Source organism: Sphaeramia orbicularis, chromosome 8, assembly GCF_902148855.1.
Source record: "Sphaeramia orbicularis chromosome 8, fSphaOr1.1, whole genome shotgun sequence".
Lineage (NCBI taxonomy): Eukaryota > Metazoa > Chordata > Actinopteri > Kurtiformes > Apogonidae > Sphaeramia > Sphaeramia orbicularis.
This window is the reverse complement of record NC_043964.1, coordinates 39,241,360-39,267,150: the sequence shown is the minus strand read 5'-3', so window position 1 is coordinate 39,267,150 and position 25,791 is coordinate 39,241,360. Positions and strand designations below refer to the sequence as shown.

General features: G+C 41.5%; 1 protein-coding gene across 6 annotated transcripts in view; it reads right to left on the bottom strand.

Annotated features, from left to right (window-relative positions):
- Positions 1 to 25,470, bottom strand: part of LOC115424289 (trinucleotide repeat-containing gene 6A protein) — a 41,192-nt gene extending 15,722 nt beyond the window's left edge. For 2 of the 6 annotated variants that reach the window (XM_030141447.1, XM_030141448.1), the window contains exons 1-16: positions 25,269 to 25,469; positions 23,629 to 23,680; positions 16,966 to 17,064; positions 10,365 to 10,687; positions 9,973 to 10,020; positions 6,918 to 8,960; positions 6,618 to 6,810; positions 6,034 to 6,512; positions 5,748 to 5,879; positions 4,998 to 5,159; positions 2,527 to 2,715; positions 2,189 to 2,358; positions 1,975 to 2,052; positions 1,553 to 1,717; positions 596 to 751; positions 181 to 300 (exon numbers count right to left, since the gene is read on the bottom strand). In XM_030141447.1, coding sequence (XP_029997307.1) covers positions 181 to 300; positions 596 to 751; positions 1,553 to 1,717; positions 1,975 to 2,052; positions 2,189 to 2,358; positions 2,527 to 2,715; positions 4,998 to 5,159; positions 5,748 to 5,879; positions 6,034 to 6,512; positions 6,618 to 6,810; positions 6,918 to 8,960; positions 9,973 to 10,018 — 3,933 coding nt within the window. In that variant the 5' untranslated portion in view covers positions 10,019 to 10,020; positions 10,365 to 10,687; positions 16,966 to 17,064; positions 23,629 to 23,680; positions 25,269 to 25,469. Of the gene's footprint in view, positions 1 to 180; positions 301 to 595; positions 752 to 1,552; positions 1,718 to 1,974; positions 2,053 to 2,188; positions 2,359 to 2,526; positions 2,716 to 4,997; positions 5,160 to 5,747; positions 5,880 to 6,033; positions 6,513 to 6,617; positions 6,811 to 6,917; positions 8,961 to 9,972; positions 10,021 to 10,364; positions 10,688 to 16,965; positions 17,065 to 23,628; positions 23,681 to 25,268 lie in introns of all 6 variants that reach the window. The other 4 variants (XM_030141449.1, XM_030141450.1, XM_030141451.1 and 1 more) reach the window with 4 other exon arrangements.
- Positions 25,471 to 25,791: the final 321 nt, after the last annotated feature.

The window sequence follows — 25,791 nt, the reverse complement described above, 5'->3', positions numbered from 1 at the left end:
AAGCACAAATCCTATAAAGTGCACATTTAATGTCTGCTCTGGAGAGCCACTTTGTGAGATTAAAAAAACTAAGAAAGCAAAAAAAGTACAATGTTGTGACGGCTGTAAAAAAAAAAAGAAAAAAAAAAAAATCCAATAAGAATGTTTTACACAAACAGAATTTCTTATTCTGTGGGATACCTGAGAAGGGAGGATGGGTGGAGGCACTTGGTTGCGAAGGTTGGGTTGGGGGGGGACCTGGGACTGGGGGCCGCCTCGGCCCTGTGCTACGCTGCTGCCACCCATCATAGGGTTTACATTCTAAGCAGGGAAAACACAGACACACATAAACTTGAGAATTTACAATGAATCAATTAGCAAACAGCTTTTCTTACACATAGTGTAGCACGACAACAATTCAAATTCATCTTAACCTACACTTGTGCCATTAAATCACCTTGTTGGTGAGTGAAAGGACGTGTCATATGCCAAACACGTGTGGGAAATTACATTTTAACGACTATACTTGTACCATTTCAGCATCTGAGGGAGCATTTGGGAGAATGACAAGGCCCAAGATTGAAAAACAACCTCCTCTTGATCCTTGTACACTCACCTGCCGAGTGGCCACAGGACTAGATTGGGCAGGAGATGGCCCAGAGTCGAGACAAGGGATAGGTTGAGTAGGAGTGGAAGGGGGAAAGCTCATGATTTGATTGGAGGAGAGCTCATCAGAAGCTGGACTATTGTAAGCAGAGGGGGAAACGGACAGCTGCAGAAGCAAGGCCAGATGCACAGTGGATGGACGACAAGCACAGAGTGGCAGGAAGCACATCAGCAGCCAGAGAAGTGCAGAGAGGGGAAGGAGAAAAGAAGGAAAAGAGTTAGTTTTGAGAAAAGGGAGCAGAAGAGGGAGAGGGAGGAAAGGGCAAGGAAGATAGAAACAGTATAGAAAGACATCAACAGGTAAAAGGACAGGAAGTGTAAGTAAAGACGGGGAGTGCAGTTGAAAGACTAGAGATTAGCAGAATTAAATGTAAGGAGGAAAAGCAGCAAAGCCATACAAACCCACAGTAGCTTAAGACATAACCATGAAAGGGAGTTAATCAATATTTTTCTGGAGTAAATATACAGATTGCTCAGCAAACCAATTATAAACTTCTAAACTTGTTAATGTGTTTTTCTGCGGCCTATCTGTACTGATGATGTTTAAACCCTCTCCAGACACCAGGTGTCAAGTGACAACATCCCTTTCAGTAGTCTACAAAACAAAATGCAGTGTGTCAAAACAACCACTGTGGGGTGCAACAGAGCTGAGAGAGCACTCCCCAGTCTGGCAAGTTTCACTCAGTGGGCACAACATGTCTGCAGAGATCTGCCACTCTACACCTACCTTATGATCACCATGACGGCAGAGAGACCAAACCTCAAACTACTAAACTGCTATTTTTTTTTTTTTTTTTTAAACCAACCAGAACCTCTTCACGCTGGTTCAGCTTGTATTTGGCTCAGGAGTTAACCTCTACTTTACTCCTACTTTTAGTCAAACCACGAAGCTGTAGTTTCTGCATACCTTGTCATAGTAAGAGCTGCGATCCATGGCAGACTCCTTATGGAGCTGGTGTCGAGACCCAGGGTTCTTCCCCATCACTCCACTGAAGTCTCCCATTCCGCCCATGTCCATACGTTTGTCCTGCATCCCTGCTCCTGTCTTCATGGAGTCATCAGGAGAGTCTCTCTGCAGGGGGGGACACAAGAAACTAGGGTTACATACCGGTGAATAAATAAAACATGCAGGTAAATATCACACTTATCAATTAGTTACCAAATTGTAAACATTTGTAAAAGAAACCTGGACACAACCAAAATAGACAGAAGACAGAGGAAATACCAACAAAGCACATAGACAAAGCTGCTGCTCTCATGCTACAACATGTTTTTGCGCTTAATGATAATGAAAGAAGTCTTAAACAAAACAATGCAAATGGCACTCACAGAGAAGTTCATGCTGTTGAACTGGTTAATGAAGGGTTTCATCCAAGGTTCGTCTTGTTTGTTGACTGGTTTGCTCATCTTAAACAAAGACAAAGATTAAAAACATATGGCTTTTATTCTTTGAAGGTCATTTATTGATTTCAGAGTATGTTGTGGGCAGATAAGAGGCTTCCACTGTGGAGTCAGTAAAGGCACAAAGCTGAAGTGAAAATACCTTGTTGGAGCCTTTTTGCTTGTTGTAGTTCCAAGTGTTTTGGTCATGGGACCGGTTGTCTTGTTGGCTGTTACTCCACATGCCGATCTCCACCTCCTCTTCCTGGTCCCAGCTATTGCTCATGGACACCTCCTCTCCACACCATGTCTCCATGGGCTTGGGACCTGGAGCTATCAAGGATAAAGGAGGAAACTTAATAAACCCATTTTCTACAATATTCAGGGTGTCTGTACCTTCAGTAGTTTATTTCATGTACGTCTTTATCAGTACTTTTACATAACAGTGACTCACAACTGTAGTATCGTCATATTTCAGACCATGCTAATGTGTGTACCTACCAGACTTATGCTGGCCACCCCACCCAGACACAGGCTCTCTGTTGTCCCTACTGGGCTCATCCCAGCCAGAGCTGGTGTCCATGGGCTTCCCCCAGGCAGATGTCCCGTTGTCCACTGTCACCGGTGGACCAGGAGCAGGCTCTCCCCATGAAGAGGACTCCTTCTGCTGGGGGTAAGGCTCACCCCAGCCTGGAGGAACAGAGAGTGAGGACTGAATGAGGATATGCATTTTGTGATCAAACCTCAGTGGTATTCATACTGACTACATATTTCTGCATTTATTTCCTTTTTTATTCAAATTCTGGCCACCTGTTAAATTTGTCAGGGGTTTGTAATTATCAGGATGGGCACATTTTATTGCATTCTAAAATGTCCGGTCACACAGTTTCTCCATATGGGTTGTTTACAGACATTCTACTCCATTGTATTTAAATACATTAATAAATAATATGTAGTGGTTTAAGTAAACAGTAAAGCAAAGGAACAGTCTAGCTGCTTATTTAGTGTATTAGTGTTTTTTAGACATTATTCCACAGTCTCCCAGCAACATTCAGAATACACTATTTATTTGTTTAATTATTTAATTGTCTTCATTGTATATGCAGCTCTCATCAATTAGAGATCATTCAGACTTGTCTGGCAGGGCTGGATGGTGGGTGGCATCATGTGAAAAGGTGACATCAACACTCCAATGCCTACAATCTGTCTTGGAAATTCTCCTAATTATGCAGCGAGTTCATTTTGATTCCTGTCCTGGAGTCAGAGAGTAGCGCTCGAGGAGAGAGCCCTGCTCATGTCCCTGGGGAACCCCACGTCAACTTGCTTATGTAAGTGTTGTTTACTTAAACTCTTGTGGGTGTGTAGATGGAGATTGGCACTTTCATATGTAAGACACTTCCAAATGTGTGTATTAGCGAGTGTGTGTGTGTTCAAAAGGCTCCTTTTACAGCTGACTATCCAGACCTGCTACTTTCTCCCCCTACAGGAGGGGTTTGGGGAGATGCCAGGGATACCTCTCTGTAAAAATAGGACAGATCATGGGGTGGCCTCAGGCTCCAGTGTCCCTCATGTGATTGCACATGAATGTGGACAAGTACAAGTACACACACGAAAGACGACAAAGGAACAAGCACACACAGCTTAACAGCCATAGTGACGTAGTTCACATATTTGAGGATTTCCATACGCTCAAATACAAACGATAAACACATACATACACTGGCTGATATCCTGTAACCATAGTCTACACCGTGTACTGTTTAGCTCAATAGATATGTCGACGTGAATATTAATGTGTTCCAACATTTAAGTTGCTCACCTCTAGATCTACGAGCAGACTTAAAAACACTGAGATGTGAATGGATTTACATATTTAAGTGTATACACGTACACGTTTTTCAAAACATCTTTTCACTGAATTTCTCCACTAATGTACCATGCTGATTTTTTGTTTTTTTGCAGAATAGCTGCTGTGTTCGTTTCAGTTTTCCCATCTTACACTGGAAACGTTCCTATTACTTAGTCACCAGACCTCCCCCTCTAACACTCAGTGTCCCTCTCACTTTTTCGTTCAAACCCAACAAAAGCCTCTGCTTCTGCATAGCCTCGCAGCAAAATTGGCAGGTGAGAGAGAAAGGGAGAGGAAAAAAGGCGAATGAGAGGAGAGAAAAATCGATGCTCTTAGCATTCCAAAGGAATGACTCAACCAGCTACACAAAAAACCCTCAGCATAGAAAAACCATAAAGAGATGGAAGAGAATGGTTGGACGCGGATATTTTTTCCCTCCATGCTTCAGTGCAAACTGTGTAGGCTTTTGTACGTATTTGTGAGTTAGACACACATCCAAACTTCTTATGTTTGTACTGTATAAAACTGAATCCTGTTAAGACTTATTTTCCGCCGTCTTGATAAGAAAGCATGGGCGTGACTTGCACTTTTTTATCCATTCTTTAAGACCGTGCAGACTGCACCAGAGGGCTTGTGCTTACATGCTTAGAGCTTTGTAGACACTGGTTTAAAAAAATATGTGGCTAACCTTCACATTTCTTAATTGTTGCAAAGTTGTCTTAATTGACTACAGTCACGTCATCCAATAAAAATTATGCAACTAAGAATATATAAAAGCAAAATCTCACTCAAACACAGAGATTCAAGGGAATGGTGATTAAGTACTCCTGTAGGCTACAAACCATTACCACATGCCAGGAATGATGAGATGGGCAAGTCTAAATAATGTGAATCAGTACACTCGTGCATGTGCAGAAGATTCTGGTGAAATTGATGTGTTCTTTTTTTATTATTATTATTATTATTATTATTATTATTATTATTATTATTAAACAGTTCACTGGTCTGTATATTTAATTTTTTTAAATAATAAAACAATGATTGTTTGTACGTACATGGGTACATAAGTGCCTCAATTATGCGTGAAAGTAAATTAAATGTATGCTTATATATATCAACTTACCAGAACCAGAGCCCTTGTCTTGGGCATGGGGTTGCATGGGCTGAGGAGGGTGCATTGAGCTGTGCCCTGGGTGGGACTGATGCTGAGAGGAGGGGGCCATGGCTTCCTGGTCTGTTTGGCCCGACTTGCTCCACATGTTGACAGATCCACCACTGTATTTTCCTTTAAATAATGTTTGATAGAATGTTGAATTATTAAAAAGTTGCATGTGCAATATTTCACTGCACCACATTTGGTTTTGATTACAGGAGACATTCACTGTGACATCTTTTTTTCCACGTAATCCTTATGTAGTGTCACAATAAGGTTCATAATATAAATTTCGATCATAGTTGCATTAATTTTAGATTTTTGATTATGGAGAATCAGACCACTGCATCAAGTCTTCATCACATGGTGGCTAAACCACATGTGAAAGTGATATCTCATTTTCCCTGAACCACTCTGTCACAAGCCTGATGATCCTGATCAATCCCGGCATTGTCCAACCTTTTTAACATTAAAGAAATGAGAGGCTATTTACTGCAGTTAAGAGTTAAATAAACAGCCTGGCCAAAAAACAAAGTAACCACCTGGATTTGACTATAGTTCAGATCCTTCCATCGGTCAGTACTGCAGTGGTTAATAATGTTTCAGCTGCAACAGGTTATTTAACTCTAACTGATGCAGTAAGTAGCCCCTCATGTCACTAATTTTAATGCAACTGTATTTTTAATGAAATTTACGACATAGTGAATATTTTTTCTTTACCAGGGTCTCCCCAAGCGGCAGTTCCATCATCGATTTCCATCCTACGACGAATGGACTCTGGAGAAGGCTCTTCCCAACCAGTTGCCATTTCTTCCTTCTGACCAACTGTAGGCATGGGACCGCCTAGCCACCCTGATTGAAAATTAGAAATTAATTTTAAAAAAGCATCCCCAACTAAGAGGTCTCAATATCTTGGGTTACAGCTATAGATACAGACATGGTAACTGAATTCTACTTGCTGATACAGTAACCAAAGTATATCTTGTTGAATAGTCTGAGTAAGTACCTGAGGGCTTGCTGGGGCCTTGGTTGCCTCTTGATGAGTTTGATTCAGGGCCTTTTCCCCACTCATTGGCAGGATTGCAGGGTTTAGGACTGGGTTCACCCCAGTTCTGAGCTCCATGGTTGCTCTTCATTGGCTCACCCCAGCCCTGACTGTTGCTCTGAGGATTAGGCTTGTGGACTGATTCACCCCAGTTTGAGCCAGGATTTGGGGTGCTCTGGTCTGGAGTATTTGACCCTCCACTTCCTATCCAGGTGTTACTGCTGCTGGTGTTGGTTCGACTTGGTTCACTCCAACATCCAGAGCCGGACCGGTCGCTGTCGCTGTCCCAGCCCACTGAGCCGGCACCTTTTTGAGGTTCTCCCCAGTGATTACTGGCCCCTCCTCTGGCACTATCTCCACTACCCCAGCCTTCACTCCCACTTCCACTGTTGCCTCCCCAGCCCTGCTGTGGCTTGGGTGCATTTGTCCAAGTATTGGACCTGGAAGAAGAAAACACATGAACATGATCACTACAACACAAAATGGCCAATAAAAGTGCAACACTTTAAACAGAGAAAAATAAACAAATCTGAAACATAAATTACCTGTCATCTTTGTTGATGTTGTTGCTCCAGGTGTTAGAATTATTATTCCCCTTATAGCTGGCTCCATCATCCCAACTGCTTTTTCCTCCTCCACTCCCTGGAGCTTTGCTGTCCCAACCAGACGTGGGTCTCTGCTCTCCCCACCCAGAGCTTCCAGTATCAGGGCCCGAGTTGCCTGGCCCACCTCCCCAGCCTGCAAGCATGTGAAAGAGACATTTGTTTAGAAGTGAGCTCAAAAAGTTGAATGTTTTTCCACGCATTTAGTGATGGTTAATTACTTCATACACATTATATCCATACCTCCAGAGTTCTGGGTAGAAGCTGCAGGTGCTCCTGAGCCCCAGCCAGAGCCCCCACTATGCTTTCTTTCTTCTCCTCTGGGACCCTGGTGCTGATTGCGGGGAGAATTGACATCCCATGCAGTGTTCTGTCGGATAGGTGTTTGCCCCCATCCACTGTTTGACAGAACCCTTGGGTCTACATCGGCCCGGGCCACAGCTGATAACACCGCTGCAGTTGGGGCACCTTTTCTGCGGTTTCCCCCTTTTTGGCCGTTGTCTCTGTCTGAGCTGGATCGGCCGCCTGAGCTTTCACCACTTCCTTCACTCCCTCCAGAATGACCCCAACCTCCGGTCACGTTCCCCAAGCTGTGGCCTCCAGGTCCACCACCTCCCATGCCCATGGCGTCATCCTCCAGGCTCTTCCAGCCATTGTTGGCAGAGCTTCCTTTATGACTTCCAGCATCTGAGTGGCTGTTACCGGGAGCTGAAGATCCCCATTCTCCATTTGACATCTTGTTAGATGAGGAAGAGGATGATGATGATGAGGAAGAAGATGATGCACTGCTCCCCCAGGGGCAGGTTATACCTGCTGGAGGACCCACTGTAGTATGGTTCCCGTTTCCTGGTGTTTGGCCTGCAGAGCCTGGGATTTGATTTGAGCCGACACCCCAGGACAAGTTGCTCTGAGGCTGGTTTGGGTTATTGGCGGGCCCCTGATCCCAGCGTGGGGCCGCAGTGTTATTGTGGTTATTATTACTCTTGTAAGCAGCAGAAGAGGAGATTTGGGGGTTCCCAGCCTGCATTAAGGCAGGGTTTTGGGGGTTCACAGTGTCTGCATTTTGGGGGCCCTTGTCTCCAGGGTAGGTAGTTGCGCCCCAAGGCGTACCGAAGGCCCCAGGACCCCCCAGCTCTCCTTGGGGTTGCTGGGGGGTTGATGAGGTGTTTCCATTGGCCAGCGGACCCCCATTCCCTCCTCCAATGGAGCCCCAGGAACAATCCCCGCTGAGCTGGGAAGAGGCTGTAGAGTTTGGTGGAGTAGAGGTCATTGTGGCGTTAGTAGTAGTAGTAGTAGTATTCATCATAATAGTGTTATTTGGTCCATTGGATTCAGTGTTAAGGTTGGTAGGCTGCAGGCCACCATTTCCACTGCTGCTGCTTCCTAACACCTTGCTGTTTGTTGTACCATTATTCACCTCAGTGTCTTCCATCATACTGCTGTTTTCTGGAGCTGCCATGCCACCCCAGCCCAGCAAGGGGCCCTGTTGGGGAGCTATACCAAGTTTGGAACTCATCCCCTGAGCCTGTGGAGGCCGTTGGCTCTGGGATGCTGAGCTTGGGGTTGGATTCTGCGGCCAGGCACCGTGGTTGGCATTTGGGTTTAAAGTGTTTGGGTTTAACCCTCCATTGATGCACGAGGTGCTTCCGCCTGTGGTGATCATGTTGCTGCCTGACTGGGTGCCCCATATACCACTGTTACTGACAAGCTTGTTGTTGTGGTTACCCATGTTATTGCTGCCAATACTTGTGGAGCCAGCTAAAGAGTAGTGGGAGGGTCCAGTGATGTTATTATTTCCATTATTTGCACCACTGATGGTTCCCATCCCTCCACCCATAACCTGACGACTGTTGCCGTTGCTATCTCCATTCACTGAAACACTGACCATCATGGCAGAAGTCACCAAAGAGGATGAGGGAGAAGAAGTCGTAGAAGACACAGAGGAAGAAGCATTTGCTGACATCATCATCACTGTTGTCACAGCAACAGCGGCAAGGCTTTTCTCTGAACCGATCGAGGAATTAGAGTCTGCGTCCATGCATTCTGATGCCAACTCAGGGTCTGATCCTGACCCACAGCCAGAAGAGGAAGAAGACGAGGAGCAAGAGAATGAAGAGGAGGAGGGGGGCCAGACAGAGGAGTTGGTTGAAGAGGGATTGTTGGGTTTGTCAGTGCTTCCGTCCACTAGGACTTTACTCCAGTTGGTGTTGCTGTCACTGCTGCAGGGAGAGCCAGAGGACCAGGGTGAAGGCTCATACTGTGAGTCCAAGCCAGGATGCTCCAGACCTTCATAGAAACAAGGTGGACATCACAAACAGTGTGTTAAACATTTTATCACAGATAAAATAATTATCACTTCATCACTAAGAGAATAACACACTAGTTTTAACTTCCTCATTTACTGCCACTTGTATGTTTCATTCTGCCCTCCACCGTTACATGTCTAACTACACTAGTGGTGATCAGTGCCAAGCTTAAGCCTGGACCCAGCTGCCACCATTTTGTCGCCACAGCAGGAACCACAAGCTTGCCAATGCTATAAACATAAGATTCAGAAAAGCGGAGGACAAACATCAGCAGGAGGGGAGAGATGGAGATGGCAAATTAGTGTGAAGAAATGAAGAGAGGATGCAAGTAAGGTAATGAGAGGAGGTGGAAGATGAGAAAAGGAGGCTGTAACTGAAAACCTTCAGACTTGATTACAAACCTTTATTCTAACCTCTTTATTCTAAATATACTTTCAAACTGTCTATTAGGTTTTAGTCATTCTCCAGTGACCATTTGTGGTTTTAATTTTCTTTCAGTGTCATTAAACACAATGTCTTTTCAACCACCCCATATTCATAACATCACCTGCCCCAAAACAACCATCACATACATGTTCTCAAAGTAAGCAGGATCTCTATATCACAGCTACTGACAATTCACTTAAAGTCTTAATTCTCTTTTCTGTCTCCATTGGGCTGTCTTTTCTCACTTTCTTGTTTCTTTGTCAGCTCTCCATTCCTGACAACAAAGCTGTGACCTACCAACGATGAGGCTCCAACCATCTCTTGGTCCTTCTCACCCTCTCACATTAAATGACTGCCAGCTCTCTGTGGTGCCTCTTGTGTTTGGTTGCCAAGTCTCCTCTAGCACGCTTTCACACTCATCTCTCCTGCTCTCTCTGATATGTCATGAATTCAGTCATTCAGGGTCAGGTCAGATTGTATCTAACCTGGACACCATTAAACAAGTAAGCCACAAGATGAAAGAATGAAAACAGAGGTAGATAAGAGGGAAGATGATGTGTAGTCACCTGTTTGATTAGGGGAGTGGCTGACGGAATCCCGAATGGGAGCCATGCCTGGAAACAGAGACAGGAAAGTCTGTCAGACCGACTTGAAGGTAGTTAGAATTGAAGCCAGAAAACAAATGCAGTACAGAGACATTGCAAGACCAAAGAGAGGAAGTTAGAGTTAGAAAGGATCATTCACTAAAAGGCAAGAACACAGAAAGAAGTAAGAGTGTTCCAGTCAAAATGGTTCCAAGTGAGACAGCCTTGCAAGTAGAGGAGTTTTAGTAGAAAGACAAAGCTGGATGCAGAACCTAAAATAGTGGTTACAGTTTAATATCCAGATTAAAGTTTACACGCAACTGGAAACATCCCAAAATAAATATTGTGCATGTTTGTTTCCTTTTGTTCTGTACCTGTGAGAGCGGCTGGTGGCTGCGACTCCTGGCTCAACTGGAGAGCGTCCCCAAGCTGGGTGGCAAACCGGTGACCTCTGGTTCCCAGTTCGACAAGGGGGAGGTCAAAGGTCAAAGTTCAGAGGACACAGCCTCAAGGGTTTGTGGCGAAGAGGCAGGACTTGTCAGAGCGGGCAGCAGGCTGATCAGGCCCTCTTGGCATTGCTGAAGACGTGCTGAAGACTGTATGTGTGTGTGTGTTTGTCTGTGTGTAAATGTGTGGGGAGGGGGAAAGGGGAATGTGGTTCTGATTTAGGACTGTCTGGACTTGGTATGCTCTGGCACTGAAAGAAGAAAAAGACAACAGGGAAATAGATGGAATTAGTTCAACATGCTGCACTGAACCAAAAGCACACAAATTATGTATTAACATTAACAATTTTCTTTGTGTCAACTATATCATTACCAATGTCTGTTTAAAAACAATAACCTGCACAACTCTGCCCAATGTACATGCATTCACATTTATATTAGGCCTGTTAAGACCTTGCCTTAACATGCATCCTGAGATAATTGCAAACAAATGGCTGACTCCAAATATGTCTGTTTACACCTAGAATTAGAACGCATCACCACATAATGTCTTGACTGATCATTCCTTGTTGGAGCTAAAATTCTTATTTGATATTCAAATAAAGAAGCTCCTCTGTAGCCTAAAACATAGCATGTGAACATTTCAAGTTCCACAGACTGGTTTTGTATTGTCTCATTGCAAATTGTCCACAATGTATTGCTTTAAGGTGACCAGCTGCAGTTTTTAAGATGGAGAGTCTTCTTCCCATTACTCACTGCATATGCTGAAGCCCTGTATCAATCAATGAGAATCATCAGTGACACCTTAGACCATTTTGTTTGTTTTTATTCATTCTCTTGCACAAGATATAGTTCAGCACTGATTCAACCTTCAAGTGTTTAAGACACGTTAACATATTTCTGCTGGGTTATGTGACCTGTGTATACTTTTTTCTTCATCCCAAAGAAGAAAAGCAGCAAAACCGGAACATCATTTAAGGATGATGAGATAGCACCACACACGAAGCACTTTCTGAAAATTCAGACATCTTTAAAAACACTTCAATATGATGCTGTTAAGCCATGTGAGTTGAGAGGCTGTCCTTAAATACATCCTGGGATGCATTCCTGTTCAGACTGCTAGAAGCACGTAGTCAAATGCATCCCAGGACACATCTGAATGCTGTTTAAGTGACTACATAGGAATGCATACTCAAATGTGTCCTGAATATGTTTAGATCTTGCAACAGAGCTGATCAGTAAGTGATTAGGTTTGTCAGGATACCACCTGAAGTAATCATCATTAGATTCATTTTTCTCTTTTACTGTAAAAATTTGCACTGGAAATGGTTTTTCTATAGTTGTCTTTCCTCTGTACTATTAAAGGAGACAAAGTGTTTTTCTCTCTCCTAACCCCAACTAATGATACAGTGATGTTTGAGATGTGAGTCATCTTGGTTCTTCAGAAAAGTTAGTAAAAGAGAAAAGTCGACTGACCAGCCTACATATCCTCTCTTCTTGAGTAAAGTTGAATGTGTATAGGTTAGACTAGATTAGGGTTATACAACAGGCTTACAGCTGGCAACAGGGCTCTAGGACGCCATGGCAAGTAAAATCTCTTATCCTGAAGCAGGGAAAGGGACGTAAAGCAAAGAGGGGATACCGACAGTGATGAAAGTGTGTGAGGGAGGGTGTGAGAAGAAGGGAAGACAGACAGTCTTAAGTGAAAGTGGACCAGTGTATTTGACATCAAGAAGGAAAGTGTGTGCGTGTCTTGTGACCTTTTCTGAGAGCAGGTTAGTGAGTGTGTTAGCTCTCTGCCTGCTGCAGCAGTACACAGGTCTATTTATAAACCCCCAGTTCAAATAGCAACCACTCTGTTCACTAGCCAACATGATAAGAGAACAAACAAACCCATGTGCAGACAATAAATTAGTATATAGATGCAATCACATGCACATGTTACAACTTCGAAGCACGTGTTACAAATATCAGAAAATATTTATGCCACTTGGCCGAGTAAGTAAGTATATTCAATTACGGGACCAAAACTAAATGTACTGCAATTCATAATGGGGACTCCTTTTTTTACATACATAATATTACCATACAAATAGCAACCGTTGCTGTTGAATCCAACTAACCAGATGTGTTTAACTGAGGACTAAGCTCTATAATTGTTAACTCACAGCTCACTAGCTAAACCTGGGCATACTGCCAGTGTTTAACCAAAGGCCAAAAACTATTTGGCTGCTTTCTGAAGCCAATCAACAAACAGACAAGACAATGACATCACCATGCACCGAGAACACACAATTAAAAATATTTAAATGAAAGTGAAAAGACAGAAGAGGTAGAGCACTGACAGTGGAATGAACCCATTCCCTGCGGCAGTAAAAAGGGCCAGTTGCTTCCAGCAAACTAAGCTGTTTACTTCCATGAATCTTGACTCAACCTTCTTACATGGAAAGTCCTCTGTCAACTCCAAAGCATCTGGTTCAATGCAGCTACACAGGGAAACCATTCATCCTTATAAAGGCAATGCAAATTAAATTTAAGCCAACAGGTATTTAACATTTTACATGAGATGGTTTTAAAACTACATTCTGATATCGACTAGCTCACAAACACAGGATTTTACAAATGCTTCTGCATATAATCAACATTTGTTAGTAAAGTGGTACAGTTTTTGTATGATAGCTTATTTATCTAGAATTCTCTTTATATTTTCACTGTATTTAATTCTAAATTATAAAAAGGCCTAATCATCTTTTAACCCAAGTGCATGTAAACATATTCACCACTGCTGCTCAGTACATAGAGTACAGTTTGTTCCACTACATCCATCTGAGAATGGCTTTCATGAGGGCCCCTGGAGTTGGCAGCAGCTCGACTGCTGCTATCATCTTACAGACAGGGCGGGTTAAGAAGGGGGGGTGAGAGGGAATACAGGGACAAGACACAGACACAAACGTGAACAGAAAAATAAAATTTAAAAAAGGATTAGAAACACCAAGTTGAAGACGAGAGAGAACGGGTAAATACAGAAGTGGAATGTGAAAAAGGAGGGATAATGTGGTCGAGCAAAATAGCCTGTCATTGAGGCTGATGTGGGAGGAATGCAGCTACAGCTTCTGACATGCATAATAAGCAAAGGGGTCAACTTTCTAAAGTCAGTCACACCTGAATCAGTACAATGTGTACAATTTCTAAGAGACACAGAAAAGCACAAAAATAAATAGTAATAAATAATGTAAATGAGAGGAAGAGGACAAGTGGTATACATACTGAGAGCTTTGGCAAAGAAAACAAATTTAAAGTTTAACAAGTTTTTTTATTCCCCATATATGTGCAACATTTAAGTGGAGTATGTGTTTAGGGTCAAAGGCAGTTCAATGAGCCTGAAATGGTGTTTGTCTGAGACGCGTGACCTGGTTGAGCACTACAAAGAAATGCAGGCGCTGTGTATCTCAACTAGAAAAGGTAAATAAATGGCCAGTCAATGTAGTGCAGCAGCTTTTCACCATTTGATTTGACCATTTATGCTGTGTTCATACCTCACACTGATCATACTAGTACAGCTGATGGAGTATTCAGACCAATTCTTAAAGGATGAATATTTGTCTTTAACCAATAAAGAAGCCAACGCCACAGTATCTAACCCTAGTGCTAACTCAGTTCTGTCATAAACCTCAAGGTGAGCATAGATGGCAACAACAATCCAGAGTCTCACGTCATCAGTGTGTTCAGGAAAATGTCACATTGTTGTAGCAAACTTCAGGGCCATTAGCTAAGATCCTCTGCATATTCAGTCATACAGTGTTTTGTTGCATTATGTTACATTTTATTTATCATGGTGTCAGATTAACAATGTAGTAACCCAAGATGGGTATGTGCATGGGCAGATGTGCCACTGAAGTGAAAAGAAGCCAGGAGAAAGGAAATGGAACTGGCTCCCTGTCTTTGAAAAGAGTAACACTTCCCCACAACTACGTACCTGTCTAGTTTTGTGTTCTTATGCCTGCAAATATCAAATAAGGCTCACTTTTGCGATGATGAAATATTTTCAGCTTGGCTGGACATGTGCTTATATTTATTTGCACCACTTAGCACAAATTGAGGTGCTTCTGCGTCTATGCATTTCCTTTATATGTGGACATAACACGCAGAATTCTCTAGACATTTGGTCTGAATACACAGTTAAACACTCTGGATACAGTGACTTAAATTAAACTAAATATTATTTTTAAATAAAAGGCACAGTTCATGTGTCCTACTGTTGCTATGTAACAGAATCGTCTATTTGAGGCCTTTTTTATTGTTGTCAGTGCTAGCATATTTTCACGCCAGTTGCATACATCAGGCTGTCAGCACTGTGCCTAGCAATGACAGACCTGACCGTTTCCACATCTAGTAATCTCACATCTGTAGCTCTGTGTTTAAAAATCTGCTCTGATTCTCACACAGGCCCACTGTCAAACATTCCCAACACTCATGGATGTTTAACTTCAACAGCCTGGATCACTGTGTCATTCTACTGTATACTTAATATACTATACATTGTCACATTAAATTAATAAATGACTTCTAATTAGTTTATCTTCTAAGTTAATCCCTGTTAAGCAAGCCATCCAAAATCTACTTTTTGTATATGGATCAACCAGTAATAAAAACTCTTTATTGTCTTAGTGGAAAAGACCTGCTGTCATGGTAACATTCCTAAACACTCCCAGTTCCTTTGGGCTTGTCTGAGCAAGATGACATCAGTAGTCGCAGATGCCATTGTTGCACTCTCAAATATGCCAAAACCCTTTTTTATCAGGACAAAACCAGGAACACGGGTGAAATCAAGCAGTCTGCATCTCTCAGGTCTTCATGTAACGTCAACAACATTAATTAAAAGTCATCAGAGAGCGTAAATGGAGAGGAGGTGGGACTATGCTGTACATGTCAGCATTGGCCTCTCAGCCATGTGCAGCACATGAGATTACGTGAGCAGTGAGAGTGTGTTTGGGAGTAGATAAGCAGTCTACCAATGCCACATCAATTATGGGAGGGGTTTGGAGGGGCACCTACAAACACAAACACACACCAAACTCAGTGTGCAGAAGCTTGAAGTTTCTCTTGTGACTCATTAGCAGTTCTGTCCATTACTTAGTCATTCATTTTGACTTTATTGTAACCTGTCCACCCACTCTGAGGGTGGGAGTGCTTGCAACCAGGTCCACTCAGACTGCATCCACTCCACCAGAAACATGGTCGAGGCAGCTTTTAGTTGTAATTTCCTACATTTGTAGAGATGATCTAAGATGGACGACAGCCTGATAAATGGTATCAATGGTATCATCAGCCAGTGATTAAACAGCTGCATGTGTCAAAGTCTTTCCAAAGAACAATGTTTACGTTCCTGTTATTATACAACTAATTACCTGAGAGGATGAGCTTCCATGACAATAACTAGTCATGTCAGTACATTTTCTGTACAGACCTAGACTTAATACTAGTTGATAGTTTTTCCCCCCAACAAATCTAATCATGTCCCTACGCTAAACGAATGAAGCAAGGTTGTGAAGTGAAAACAAATGCCAGACGTACAGACAGAGCAACTGAAGCCATACTCAAGGTTAGTGATAGTAGCTATCAGACTTCCTACCTACAATTGCCATGACACTTGCCTCAGCTGAAACAGGAGTAGGCTCGTACAAACAGGACTCAATGGAAACTGTAACAGCGATTCAAATGGAAAAACGGCACTACGTCACAGCGGTGTCATTAGAGCAAAGCACACTGCACTACTACCATTAACAGGGACAGGACTCAAACTGTGGAAGAAGGACAATGATAGAAGGAGGAATAGTTTAATGTTTTGAAACATAGATGAAAACAACAAATAGCATAAAATTTATTTACAAGAGACTTTCTTTTCCTTTCTAGGTCTTCAGCCAAAAAGTGAGTGGATTTTCTTCATCTTCCACTGGGAGCTGAGCATGCTTTCATGTGTAATTCTGTGCCAATCCCTATCATGCATTGCCAGATTAATGTTTTTACTCAAAACATTAACATCGAGGCTTGTAAGACTATTTTTAGTTTATAGTGGTCCTTTTTTTTTTACTACCTATGATACATTTTCCAAATTAATCATATCCTTGCTTATGGTGCGGAAAATGAACCTATTGAACAGTTTGAGGAAGCACTAAGAGCTAGAATTTATTATTTCACAACTCATTGTTGATAAATTGTGCATGGTGAACTGAAGTTGGTGTCCCAGAAGCAGTGGCTGCTGATAAATTACTAAGTCCTGGAGTTCACAACAAAGGAAGCACCTCCTTTAAAATGGCAAATCGATTAAACAGTCCACAAGCCTTAGCAGTAAGATTAGCTTTAATCGATCGCCATTTTTTGGTTTTAAATCATCGTGCCGTGCAAACAAATGACTCCAATTAATTTACATGTGAGCGAAATTATCGGGGAGTGAGAGTAATTCAAGTGTTGCTTCTACAAACTCGGATCTCTCCAAAGCTCTGGCAGAAGCCTTGACCCTCAGTCTTACCTTTTGTCCTGTCCTGTATCGTCTTGTCCTCCTTCCTCGTCACACTCTCTGTCTCTCTCTCTCTTCCATCCACTGTTCTTCCCTCTATGGGTGAGTTCCCTGTGAACGACAACATGAGCAGATGACATTATTCCCACAATAAATGCTGTTTAAAGGTGGGGTAGGAGATCCTGGAAAAACGGTTCGGGCAAGCTACATTTTGAAAATACTCAGTTCAAAAGTCTAAACCCCCTCCTTCAGACTTCCCCCCAAAAGCCACACCTCCAGAGTGCCGGAAACACACAATGCTTGTTTCCGAGGGTTCACTAGCGCTGTTCAGCATCAATTTGCCAATGCGTACATCATTCACCCCCCCCCCCCCAAAACAGATCTGTGTGTACCACTGAATTCAGGTCTGTACATCAGTGTATTAGACTACAAGTTGGACTTTTCACTTGCTATTTTGATACGTGTTCTTGGGCTAGTAAGAAGAGCTGACTGCAGTAAGACTGATGTTAGACTAGCAGCCCACTAAAGTTTGCTTTTAACACTGTAATCTGTGCATTTCACCATTATGTTTGTCAGCAGAACAGCCCCAATTCATACCCAGCTGGCTAACTTTACATTCCGTAGTGATTTATGTTAGTGACAAAACAGCTTGCCGGTGAACTTTCCATCCTAATAGAGCTAATATAGCCAAGCTCTGGCTTAGTTTCCTGCACAAGTGCTCCAAGCCTCTGAGAATGCACAATTCGTGCATGAAGAGGGGTACACACAGAGGAGGAAGGGGAGACAAATGGCAGTTGAGTTTGATAGACATATCACCATTCAATCATTTCAATGGGCCAGTTCAAATGATTGGATGGTGTTTTTTCAGTCATGTCCATTCCACAGGTGACTAAATTTGTTTATTTCTGTGTTAGAGCATTTAATTAATTGGTTGCAATTGGGATGTGAAGGGGATTTTAAGCAATATAATAAAAAATGCTCCAGGAAAATATCTCCTACCCTACCTTTAATGTTGTGTTCATATGGTACAACAGTTAGCATTTAGCTGTTTCAAACTAGAACATATGCAGATCTTCATAACATTTAGACACAACTCCTTCAACAAAATTAATACATTAAAAACTGAAAACCTCTCATGGAAAATAAGTAATTCTACAGTAAATGAACACTACAAAAGAGCTTTCCATTATTCACTTATAAAAGATGGAGCAAGTTCACAGTGGAGGAGTAGGTGTAGGCTGAGTATTTAAAACATTTTGTAATAATCCAGTAAATGTTAACACCAAGAACATTGTTAAGTGTAAATTAAACATTGGATATGGAGAAGGGGGATTTTTATTTACAGCAATATTAAAAATAAAATCAGTTTAGGCAGACATTCAACTAATCAACTTATTGTGGACTCACACAAAAAGCAAAAGTGGACTTTATACATTTCATCTACTCTTCACTGAGAAACAATGTTTTTTTTGTCCTCCTATTATAACGTCTTATTAGTTTGTAATCCGACTGTGGCTTCCTCCTCGGTGATCGTTGTGTTTAGCTGCACTGGCCGCTGCGGGTGTGCCATTTAGCCTGCAAGAGAAAGCTGCAGGCTGCAGTCTAATCCGATAATGGGATTACAGCATAGCCCTCACCTTGGCTATATACAGACAGCCCAGCAGAGATGCTGAAACAACTCAGACTATGAGGCTGCAAGAATATATACAACTATTTAGCATCAGTTTAGTTTAGTAATGACACCGAAGTATTCAACTGTATTCAATAGAACATTAACTTTGATTATCAGTGATGCTAATGCATTCAAAAAAAAGTATAACATCTGTTTTACTATTTCAGTAAAAGGCTTTTTCAGAACAGTTATTCGGGGAAAAAACTGTTTTATCTATTGTGCTTGTGTTTTACTTGGATATGTGAAAGTATGCTGCATGCTCTGATGGTGAATTATGTTACTGTCAAAGCCAACAAGGGATAGAACACATCACATTATCGTCATATCTGTTGCTGTTTTGTTCTATTGTGCCCCTCCTCACCTCATAACCGTTATTGTATAGCACTATAGCTGCTACTGTAAAAAGATTTGATATCTTTTAATATTATATCATAGTTTATTTTATACCACCTCTTTATTTTTATTCTATTTTAACCTTTTTTTTTTTTTTTAAATATAAATATATAATTTGCATGGCATTTAATATCAAGGTGAGAAAGAAACAGTATCTCAGTTGTCTGTATAGCCTGTGGATGTTGCCAATTATTAATTAATTCTAAAAAAAATCTCTGAATCTTAATCTGGAGTCAAAGATATTTGATTCTTACTCCCCAATGTTATGAGTTCTAAAGTGTGACCCTACATGTTATTAATCGATCAACTATGTCTTAATCTATCTATAATGCATACACAGTTGCATTAATTTTTTTAATGTTTTACCACCCCCCATCCATCACCCCTCCCTCCCTCCATTCCCACACTTTCACCCTCCTCTCCCCTCCTCCACTTCTTTCCAACTATCAAGTGCTTCAGCAGATGGTTCTAGGTTCAACAACAACAACAGAGCATGGTGGGGGCCCTCCTGGAGTGCACACATATACACCGTGGACAGCATCTGTTTATGAATGGGCTGACAATTACCCATCCCCCGACAGCTACAGCTGACATAGGGTGGGGGGTAGAGGGGGCACCACAAGTCACCGAGAGCAAAAGGAAGAAGGATAAAGAAGAACAAGGCAGTCAGAACAAGGGGGAGGGAGAGAGAAGGAAAAGGGGACATCAAAGTTTCTATTTCAAATATGTTTTATGGTTTGTTTTAAACCACTGTAGTGGCAGATGGCAGTGACAACTAAAATATATGAAACCAGGACTCTAATCTGCAAATAAATTAGTTTCAGAATGAATTTGAGTAAGATAAGCAGCCTTAAAAATACATATCAAAAGGTGGGCTTTCATTTACATAAATTAGTGCATTAAGAACTAGTGTGTTGTGTTTCACAACTTTAAAAATGCATTTCAAATTGTATATTTCAATGTGCTCATTATATTAAATCATAAGTGGGCCATGAGTCAAAATATGCAGAGAATTTAAAATGGCATTGTGAAAAAGAAAGGAATTGTCTCTTCATACACAATGTATCTATTCATTCGTCTAATGTGAAGTAATACATTAACACAGGAAAAAACAACAATTCTCTTCTGCCCCACAGTTGAAATGAGCTACTTATCTGCAGGCAGCCGTGCACTGGAAGCCACTGAACAAGACAAACATTTCAACGCGTTGTGAGCAGAGGCCTGCGACCGGTGCAGTATTTGAAGCTCAATGTGACATGTTTTTATGGCGAGGTTCACAAATTTGTCATGCTGTATTTGAAGACTGCTGGCTATAGAAAACACCACGTTAAAATACTTTAAAGCTGCTGTTCGTGTGTTGCGCTGTATTATAAAACTTTCCAGATAAGAAATGGGCTGCCATTTCACTAGAGCATACACCGCGGTGCTTAAAAAGGGATTGCGTTCCTAAAATATCTTATTTCTAAATATGGTCTTTGTTGTGTATTAAGTGGATAAAACACCAATCTGGATAGCTGATTCCACTATTCGTCATGTACTTGTTTTTCTCCATTTTAAGACGGAACGACAGCTAAGTGGGATAAAGAGCAGGATCAAAGATGAGAAAAATGTGAAAGGTTACTCCTAATATATATATATATATATATATATATATATATATATATATATCACCCAACACCACAATAGGCTGGAGTCTAATAGCCACAGAAAACATATATTATGTTTGGCTGACCGGAAGAGCCAAAACAAAATAAACCGATGTGTTTGAGTTGTGTTATTTCTCGATAAACAATGTCAACAGGGACAAAACTCCTACAGCTTGTCTTTGTCTACTGACGTCACCAAGTGCTATATTAAATGAAGTTTAATTCTCCTTCCACTCTACTCCTGTGGAATTTACAGAACAGCACAGGATTTTGCTTCCTCCTCTTTCTCCTTTCTGCCTGCTGTCAAATAAAACTTAAAAGACTTTAAAAATAATCTAACTATATTTGGGCTTCTGAGGAGGTACAGATCAGAAATCTGAGGCCTTAGACTAAGTGTTGTACGACCCAGTAGGCGTGTTTTTCGCTCGCAGTAGTGAGTCATGCACCAAAGCCAATGTGGACTTTCACATTTATTGAAAACAGAAAACTGATTCGAATTTTAGCCTTGTTGAAGTAGCTGCTTTACACGTACACACCAGACGTACACCCCAAAATAAGGATATACACACAACCGTGATACAAGCTCACAGTCACAAGGGTTCATCTGTCCTCAAACAACAAAAGCCAGTGGGGTAGTCGCGTGGCTAATTTGCATGTACAGCACCACATCATTTGCATCAATTTGCATTAGCATGTTCTCAGAGAGGCAGAACACTGGAGGCTCCGTTCAGGAAAGCCATCACTCAATTAGTGAATGACAACAACTATTGCCTCATCACAAACAGCCCCAATAGAGAAGGCTTTGTGGGGCGGACAGTTCCAGCCTATCTGCAATAAGTCATTTTAACAGTGCAGTCAAAGCTAGGCCAGTTCATTTAAGGTCATGGTAACTCAAGAAAGGCAATATGATATTTATGGATGAAGCAGCAATTACGTTTTGCTTCTGGCAAAGCAGGGTGTGCCAAGTTGTGATTCTAAACACTTCCTGGAGGAAGGCTTTTTGCAGGTTTCAGATTAGCAAATTTACATCCTTTTAATAACATTAAACAAATGAGTCCAACAAATCAAACTGCATCCACTATATCCAACTATATACTTTTCACAAAGGAGGACAATAGACTTTGTGATGGTTGTTGAAAATATCTTTAGAGCAGTATAAGGAGTGTTTTTAAGTATTATGGTCAATTGTCGTTTTCTTGCATTGGTTTAAATCCAGTTTAACCAGCACAAGCTTACGTGCATAACATCCTGTCAAAACCAACACGGTTAATGGCAACAAATGCTCCGTGCCACGCTTCATGTTTGTTCCAGTCTCATGACCATCCACAGGTGTGGCTTTACTGCTGGAGCAATGGTCAACTACATGACTAATGTAGAAATGACTGACGTAGAAATGTTGCAACCCCCTAAGAATTTATGGCTCCACAGTATTAAATTCAGAAGAGACAATATGAAGTTGGATATTTCACTGAACGTTCATTTGATATAGCTTCTCAGTATTCTAGGTACCAACATGTCACAAACCCCTTGTGCAAACTGTTTACATCATTAGGCAAGAACCAAAGATTAAAAAAACAAAAACACTAAACTAGGGAGAGGAGACAGCAAACCAAAAGCGAAAGTAAAATCGCACAGCATTGGTTCCACAAGCTTTCTGAATGTGTTAGGTGAGTCTGTGTAAAGAAACTGTATTTTCCATATGTTTTGAAGTCTTTAGAACAGGAGTCGGTGAGCACTCATTCAGCTATTGCAATAAAGCAAAAAAAAAAAAAAAAAAAAATCCCCATGTGACACAAATGGTACATCTGTTTCATTATTCCTTAAGTAACTACTTCTAATTTCTTTGTTTGGGCTTCTTTTTAGAGCTAAAAGTGACAGTCCTTCAAATTCTACCAATTGAAACTTAGATTATCTCAAGAAACTCTACACCAGAAGGTTGTGGAATAAAAGTGCAATTATGCATTTATGTAAAAAAGAAACCTTTGTTAATTTCCACAAATGCCAGATTCATACTGACTGACTTTGGGAGACACATATTTTGGGCTCCTACAAAAGGCTTAGGTTATGTTAAATATTATTTTTTTAATCAAATCAAATATGATCCCCATGAGGCAAATCAGTTAAATGTCAGTGGTGGGAAACCTAGAGGCCATAAAACAGGAATTTTATGTAAATAATTCATGCTACTAACTTGCTACTTTACACATATTAATAGAATCTCCCATTACAGCCTTCAGGAAAAGTCTGATACACACTCATCTGGAAACTCTTTCTCAATGCTAGGAAAATGTGAACCACCATCAACTTGCTATAGCAACTAGTCCCAAACAAACCGGCATAATAAAATGCCTTAGCTATGCCATTAGCTAAATATTATTTTTAAAGGATGACATGCAACAGATTTAACAGAGTTTAAACATGAGTTTTCACTTCTACTGTCTGAGGAACAACAACACCAGATAAGAATTGTTTAAGCAATGTGACTGTGTCAAATAAGTGATAATTACAGCGTAACTATTAAGTATACTGAGATTCATAAACAGATTTAGTGTGTAAAAACAGACTGGACAGGGGCCTTGGCGCAGGGTCAGGTTCTAGTTGTGGTCCTGGGCTCTTTTGTGTGTCTGCATGTAGACCAACTGTATGGACACAATGAGCTGCACAAACACCTCACCACACACAAAACATTAGGACACTGGCTTCTCATTTAGCGATTTTAAAACAGCAAAGCTTACTCAGCACAATGCAGCCTAGACCAACCCAGGCCCTCCAATTCAATACAAACGGAACTGCATGTGCTTGCATAAGCAGCAGCTGCCCATCCAGTGTCCTCCTGACCCACACAACCACCCACCCTGTTAGCAGCCCACCACACAGACAAAAACAGGTCCACTGTAATGTAAAGGGACATACAACACTTATAACTGGTGCAGATACATGTGTGTGTCTCAGTAGCACACTCACCTGTTAAGATGCTTCAGTTTCTTTGGTGGCAACAGCTTTCAATTCCGAATCTCTGAAAAATGAAGCACAGATCATGTTAATCTCTCCGCTGTCAAAGATCACATAACCTTAAACAAAGTCAATAACAATTAGAAACACATATGACTGGTGTTGAGTTTTATTGGTTTACAGTGAATGAACACCTTATAAACCACACGCAATAATGTAACACACACACACACACACACAGAGGCGCTGCTGCAATCTGTGCTAAACCTGCTGCAGAAAGACATTTCAGACCTAGTATTTACAGCTAATTCTCAATAATGCACAGGTTAAAAGACATGAACCTCACCCACAAGGTTTACGTGAGGACATGTATAGGCAAACAGTCAAACTTGAAGTAATTACAGTATGACGGGAATTTTAGCAAGTCAATGTGGAAAAGCAGGTCAAACTGCATAACAGAGCAAGGAATACAATGCCCCTCTGAAAGCTCAGGTCCTACAAGGTTAACGGAGAATGTGATTTTTGAGAATGGCACATAAAGAAACAGACTAATAGTGTGTGTGGGTCAGAGTTACAGCTCGGGTCCTGATCGGCCATTATCTCAGCTGTTGCCTGACTTACAGCTTAACCAACATGGCTCCTCTCGAGCTGGTACTTTTCCAGAGCAGCAAATACAAACAAATCATTTCACAAGGAATCTGACTACAAGCACTACGCTGAAATTAGGTGATTAAACTATTTCTGCAGCGTCGTTGTATCAGTATGGAAAGTTAAGTGTACACGACTGCAAAACCAGCAAAGCGGAGGTCTGGTAAGAAGCTAACCAGCTGCTCTGTCTACAGACGACAGAGGGCGTTAAACGCTCCGACAGAAATACAACTCTGCAGGTTAAATTCACCGCCAAATTCACACTCACATAGGGTTTCGGTGTATTTTTTTGCAAGTTTTAGTACATCCAAACAATACTCTCTCGCCCTCTAGTAACCAAAACCCCAGAAACTCAAACGGTGCTAACGATGATAAACCTGCGTCGTCAAATTAGCATGGTTGCTAATGCTAGCCAAAAGCTAACATTACGAAGCGGCTAGTTAACTTACCCAGACTCATTCCCAATAGAGCGATAATGCCGCTAAGACCCACGTTAAACGCGATGTAACACTGAAACAATCAATAATAACAAGAAACAGGCAAATATTTAAGACAAAGCTGTGGTATTTCACACAATATGGAATATTCTCTATTGGCAACAATATACTACGCACAGCTGGCTAGCTAAAGGTTACCCATTGCACGTACTAGTTAGCGTTAGCACAAGGTTAAGATGACAACAAATAAAGATGTGCCCGTCCAACGCGCCTTTAGATGACCAGTCGTCACTGTGAAGGCACGATCCCCTGCTTTTGTCAGTCGATGTGTTTTGTCGTTTATAGTCCAAACTGCAATGCAAAAGCGCCGCATTGCCAACTGTTAGCTTTCCAAGAGGCTAGCTAGCTAGCTCGCTCAGCTCAGTCACTGCTAACTAAACAACAGTGGCTGCTCAACTTATCTACCAGTCCCCGGTTTCACTGCTCCCGGCACTACGTATACATCAGCTCGACAAAAAAAAAAGAAACAGCAATCTAACCAAGAAAACAGCGAAAAAGCAACCTCACCTCATTGAAGTATAAAGTGCAACAGAGTGGAAAGGAAAGCCGGCTGTAAGGCTAAAAGAATTTCAACGCGTTTGCAGCATCTACGAGGGGAGGCATTCGTCCTGCATGATCGCCATTTTCTTCACTCGCTGCTGGCTAACCTTCTTTCGCTTGAGCTCTGCTTTCCCCTCCTCTCTGCATTCACACCAGCTCCGGCTCTGTATGTGTTTTCTGTAAGGGGGAGACAGAGCAGGAAACACATTCACCACTTCCTCTGACTGAGAAAACCAAATACAACCAAATGTTGCTGAATGGCGATGAGAGAAATTCAAGTGAAAGAGTCTAAAAAAAAAAAAAGCCATTTCAGGTTATGGCTGACTGCACTTAGTCTGTAAATTAAACTAAAACATCTTATTTTAAATATAAAGCCGAAATATAGTTAAAGAAAACTTAGATTAGGAAATAAAAAAACATGTTTTAAATACACTATACACTAATACAATCATAGATGATAATAATAATAATAAGAAGAAGAAGAAGATAC